Here is a 6,244-nt window from a genome sequence, read left to right on the forward strand (position 1 = left end):
TATATATATATATATATATACAGTGAAACAGTAATATTGTAAAATATTATGAGAATTTAAAATTGTTCTCTAGTTTTATATATTTTTTTTAATTATTCCTGTGACGGCAAAGTTGAATTTTCAGCAGCCATTACTCCATAATCCTTCAGAAATCACTCTAATATACTGATTTAGTGCTCAAAAAACATTTCATATTGTCAATGTTGAAAACAGCTGTGCTGCTTAATATTTGGGGAAATATTTTCAGGATTTGCTGAATAAAAGTATTATTTCTTTAAAAATTATATTTTTTGGGCCCAAACATTTGAACAGAAGTGTATAATAGTCTATAAAAGTTTCAGAACATAAGGATATAAACCCAATACCTATATGCTTCATGAAGACCGAACCCTACACAGGATGGAATCCCAAGGAAGTCCAATTTGTGCAGTTTCAACCATTTCTCCACTATTGACAAAGAAAAAGAAAGTTGTGGTTATAAGCCTGTAGTTGCACTAAACTGGGTCTTTATGTATCCATTACAAGTGCTAAAATGACTGACCTGCATCAGGTTTGGCTGCTCTCAGATGGAAGTTCTGCTCATTAAACAGGTGTCCCTCTTTAGCCCCCTGAGAAAGAGAACACAAAGTCATCAAGACCTTCTTCCTAAACACGTGTACACAGACACTACATTGTGTGAACACAGCACTCACCAGTCGCAACATGTACTTGCAATCATTTGAGTCTGCGTGCTGATTTGCCTGGCAGACTAGATTAGATTAGATAGACAATATTTAGATTCATAAGTCACCTTTAATGCATTGATGTTATTATTATCTTAACCATCTGACAAAAAAAATGATAAAAGGATTTAAAGTGCATAGATGGATGCATTCACTCATCTCATTCATCAAGGGTAAGATGGTTATTGACATACGCCTTACCTGCATATGTCAGATCTAATTCTGTTTGCCACAGAAGTTCAACCAGCTTCCACTTTTTGCTGGACTGGTCACAAACCACTGTACCCTCTGGGACAGGCTCAACAGCGCACACTCGCTTCCTGGCTTTGCATTTGGCTAAAAACCCACAAAATAACAACATTTAGCTATTTTTGCCATTTAGTATGAAACAAAATAAAGAAATGTGATGCAATCACTTTTAGATATCATGAAACATTATTTTCAATATATATTGAGCAGTCTGTCCTCTATAAAGTGCATCTTACATGGGCTTTGAATAACTGAAGACGTTTGCTTCGCCTCCTCATCTTTAACCTGGGGGGAAGCCTTGTGTTTTCGAGGTGACATCGAAGATGTCTTATCTGAAATAATGCAGCACACAAAACATTTCAGGACACACTATTAAAAATCTCCTAAATATGTATTTATTTGTAAAGGTGTGTAAAAATGATTGCATTTGTAATGATTTGGTCATATTTGCAATTTACTATATTACTGAGCAGCAAAATCTACTTTAATTATCTATAGCTGAAAAAAGACACCACATCTAAATTTGAAGATAATATAGTTTCCCAGTACACAATATCTTACCTGGAGTTTGAAGTGTAGCCAAAAAAGTTTGTTTCACCTCCTCTTGTTCTTTAACCTGGGGGGATGCCTTTTTTTTTCGTGGAGATTTCAGTGACTTCATATCTGAAACAAAGCAGAGGTTTTTCACATAAAATCCTTCAGCAGTCAATGTTAGAACACTGCATTTAGAAGAACATTTCTATATGTAATAATGTAACCTTTCTTGATGTCTATTCAAAACAACATGAGCATCTAACTACCTTCAGCTATAATAAAACATGCTATTTTTTAAAGATAATGTCTAGTGTTTCACATTATAGTGTGTCTGCCTGGGGGTTAAGTTATTATAGCAGATGTTGTCTGTGACACTTCTTCCTCCTCGTTAACCAGAGGGGATGCTTTTCGTTTTCGAGAAGATGCCAAAGACTTCTGATCTGAAATTTAGCCGTCATCTTTCACACAAATTCTAGCATGTCTACAAAGCCTTTGTTTCTACACTAGAAACACACAACACCCTTAGACTCACCTAAAGAGTCCGTGGCTGTGCTACTCAAGGTCTTCCGCCGTGTTGAGCACAAAGGTGGGCGATTCAGTGCAGATTGTGAGGAGTCTCCAGCAGAATCGACTACAAAAAGAATGTGGTTTACTGTTTTGTCAATACTCATTTTAAAAGAAGCAACTGAGGTCCGAATGAAAGCTCAGTCAGATTGCATATACACAGATTTACAAGTATTTTGCATATACTACCATTCAAACGTTTGGGGTGGGAATATTTTTTTTAATGTTGTCGAAAGAAGTCTCTAAAGCTCACCAAGGCTGTATCTGATTGATGAACTACAACTACAATAAAAACGTAGTACTGTGTAAAATTTAATTTATTCCTGTGATTGTAAAGCTGAAATTTTAGCAACCATACTTCAGTCTTCAGCCACAGGATCCTTCAGAAATTATTCTAATATGCTGATTTGGTGCTCAAAAAACATTTCTTATTATTATCAATATTAAAAACAGTTGAGATCATTCATGGGATTTATGGGAAGAATAAAAATATTTTCTCTCAGATTATTTTAAACAAATATGACTGGTTTATGTCTGGGTAACCAATACCATAACGATGCACTGCATAGATAGTACATATTCAATCAGTGAGTTAAATGCTGATATTTACATTAAGTCCATTTTGAAACCTGCTACAGTTGGGACTGAGTAGGGAGATTAACAGTCTCCAACTAAATGACAAGTGAATAATGAAAACTGGACCATGCCATCACCTGAATTTAACGTTACCTATGAACCAATAAATGGTTATCTAATCATTGTAGATATGAAACCAGCAAACATTTTGTACACTAAACAGTTGTAGTAATGTACTTAAGTATGTATGATGAAGACATGAATCAAAGCATTATCATCTTGTTCTGCTCCTTTGATTAGGACTCTCAAACGAAACGAACTGTAGACTAACTTTTCGGATCAATGTACCGGTAATTAAAATAATTGGTTGAACTAAAGCCTGTATTTACCTTCCATGGCGCTCACAGTTGAAAGCACGGAGTTTGGATGTGGTTCGGGTGGCTGTGAAGCTACAGCTTCTGGTAGGTCTTCTGGCAGTCTCCCACCACAGGATGGACAGAATTTGAAACCAGGCTGTACCTTTGAGCCACACTGAGGACAGAAGTTCAGCATTGTGATGGCGAATTAGACGGGCTGGGTGGAAATGTCCCTCGGCAAAATGTTCTGACAGTCAGGACCAGAAGGAAAGCTCCTCCAACGATGTTTCCAAATGTTGTGACTGCGGAATCAGCCTTCTACAGACATCTTACGGACTGTTGCGACCGAAGCGCTGTAACTGACACAAGTCACGTGATCATTTGCAGCTGACGTATTACGGCAGGTGACAAGGCCCAGAATTAGAGGTCTGCACGAGCTTTAAACTGAAGCCTGAACCCGGCCCTTACCCGAGCGGCACAGTTAAATTTAGAGCCCGAACCCGACATCGGGTCGGGTAGCAGACCTCTACGCAGAATGCATTGTTTACCGTTTTTACAGCATATGCAAGACGAGCAATGTATAAAAATTGCCTGCATATTTCTTCACACGTTATGGCTTCTGATTAAATTACAGAAAAGTAAGAATTTCTTAATTCCTATATTAATGTGTGACTACAAGACTTTCTTTTGCTGAACATAATAGATTTTTGAAGATTACTGGAAACCAAACAGCTCTGGTGACAAGCAAGCAAGCAAGCAAGAAATTGAAATTACAGAATTTGTATTTGTGGGTGAACTATCCTTTAAATCCTAGGTTTTTTCTCTCTACCTACCTTGATCTTTGTGTTTTCAGCATTTCCATCATCTTACCTACTTTGCTGCCATGCATACACTAGCACATCCTCTGAGATGCTAAACGATTTCGTTTTTTTAAACACCATGCCAGCTTATGTGGCCATTTTCATGATGAAAAATTTTTATGGTAAAACTTAAAAACTGGAATGGCCTATTTGGTAATGGGTGTAGAAAAATCTGGTCTCATCGGTTTGAAAATTGATAACTTGATGCTAAACTGAAAAAAATAAATAAATAAATAAAATAAATTGGTCTGTTACCAAGCAAATGAAATCGGTATCAACACAATTTATCTTAAATCTTTAGCTGTATTAGAAGTGGCATTTAGATGCATTTACACACTGTTTAATACAGCTCTGAGGGACATGGAATACTTTTCCATGCAGTTACAAATGCATAAATAATGTTTTGATATTTTAAACATAAAACATTGAAAACTGGTGTTTGAAATTATTTTAAAAAAATTAAAAGGTACCTTAAATGTGAAATTAAAACTGCCAGTAGGTGGCAGCAAGTCATTGTTAGTAAGTGATTCATTGCGATTGAACCGAATCATTTAAACGGTTGATTCATTCAGGAACGAAACACGTCCTGTTACTCAGAAACGCAAAACAGCGCTGTGGCTGTGTTTGGAATTATTTTAGTTGGAGAAATAGAGCAAAAACAGGTTAATATGGTGTCTAAAACGTAAGTCTCTTAATATTAACTTCTTGTTTATTGAACTGTTGTATAAAATAAATATCACATTTGTAATCATGCTGACTTTTGGAGAAAAAAAACGTCACTCTACGTGTGATATTAACTATATGACATGACATGTGCTTCGGGCGTCCCGAGTTCGAGTCCCAAACTCAGTAGTCAACCTACTGTCCTATCTAAATAAAAGGCATAAAAAAAGCCAAAAAAATAACTATATGATATAAATATATAACTTTTCTGCCCCATATCTTGAATTATGTGATAATTCTAAATGCATTTTAATAGACTGAATCATGCAGTGAAAGAACGCACTCTAAATGCATACACGCACTAGTCTAAACTACTAAGACTTCACGTAATGTATGCGTGCACTCTGTAGGTGTGTTTTGTTTGCTTTTCGCGATATACTCGCACATCCTTAAAACAATTACAATATTATCGCAAACCATACATATCGCACACCCCTTATACTGTTTAGATTTTTAAAATGCATTGTCTTCTTATCGATCTACCAGTTTATATTTAAAGCTCTGCGTGTTTGCAGGGTAAAAACATGGGTCGATTTTTGCATTTGTCTGAAATCTAAACAAAACAACAGTTTTATTGAAAATGCACATTCATTCTCTGCCAGCAGGTGACGCTTTTGGCAGACCTATAACTATTTCCCCGGTAACGGCAGAACACGAAGCAGCGCAGCACCGGACTTTGAACGTGCAGCCAGTGCCGGCAAGAGGCGGGCCCTACCTAATAAGCGATATATGCGGCTGCAGGAGTTCAGTCAGCAATCACTAGAGTAAGGCGAGATGATGGTGGCGATGGCAACAGCAGAGCTGAGCTGGAGCTTTCTCTGAAGCTGAACTTCCATAGGAATTAATTAAAAACGTTCGTGGACACGCACTGTAAGTGTCTGACAAATCTTGTAGAATGCAATGCGCGCTCAGCACCTCCGGTCCCGATCGCGAAATCGAAACTAAAAAGGATGCGTGCTCGCATTCAAACGCAATTTCAATACCAGCAGTTTGAGAGCTGCTGCGGCTCCCTGATGCATGCAAATTAGGCTGCATACAATATCTAGGCTGTAATTAGTATGCACACTATAATAGGATGTGTAGTTATAACCATCTCTTAGCTCTGTATCATGCTTGAAGAAAATTTTGGTTTCTTTCCATAGGAATTAATTATTCGTGGACACGCACTGTAAGTGTAAGTGTCTGACAAATCTTGTAGAATGCAATGCGCGCTCAGCACCTCCGGTCCCGATCGCGAAATCGAAACTAAAAAGGATGCGTGCTCGCATTCAAACGCAATTTCAATACCAGCAGTTTGAGAGCTGCTGCGGCTCCCTGATGCATGCAAATTAGGCTGCATACAATATCTAGGCTGTAATTAGTATGCACACTATAATAGGATGTGTAGTTATAACCATCTCTTAGCTCTGTATCATGCTTGAAGAACATGTTGGTTTCTGTTTGCGCTTTGATTTGAATATTGAGAGAGTAGCCTACTTTGATTATGGTTGCACTTATTAGTTAGTAGAACACATATGATGATTTTTAAGTCCAACCTTTGGTGTCCATCAGTCTTATAATGCATGGCAATGGTAACAAAAAAACATGCACCAAATTAAACCCTGCGGCTCGTGACGACACATTGATGTCCTAACACACGAAACGATCGGAACGATCGGTT

General features: G+C 37.5%; 1 protein-coding gene across 1 annotated transcript in view; it reads right to left on the bottom strand.

Moving 5' to 3' along the window:
• vrk3 (VRK serine/threonine kinase 3) overlaps nt 1–3,452 on the bottom strand; it is a 12,791-nt gene extending 9,339 nt beyond the window's left edge. The window contains exons 1-8 of the mRNA XM_016566133.1: nt 3,035–3,452; nt 2,038–2,136; nt 1,533–1,634; nt 1,208–1,303; nt 924–1,058; nt 693–748; nt 542–608; nt 366–447 (exon numbers count right to left, since the gene is read on the bottom strand). Coding sequence (XP_016421619.1) covers nt 366–447; nt 542–608; nt 693–748; nt 924–1,058; nt 1,208–1,303; nt 1,533–1,634; nt 2,038–2,136; nt 3,035–3,197 — 800 coding nt within the window. The 5' untranslated portion in view covers nt 3,198–3,452. The remainder of the gene's footprint in view (nt 1–365; nt 448–541; nt 609–692; nt 749–923; nt 1,059–1,207; nt 1,304–1,532; nt 1,635–2,037; nt 2,137–3,034) is intronic.
• Nucleotides 3,453–6,244: the final 2,792 nt, after the last annotated feature.

This window comes from Sinocyclocheilus rhinocerous, unplaced genomic scaffold (assembly GCF_001515625.1).
Source record: "Sinocyclocheilus rhinocerous isolate Xijiao unplaced genomic scaffold, SAMN03320098_v1.1 scaffold19, whole genome shotgun sequence".
NCBI lineage: Eukaryota > Metazoa > Chordata > Actinopteri > Cypriniformes > Cyprinidae > Sinocyclocheilus > Sinocyclocheilus rhinocerous.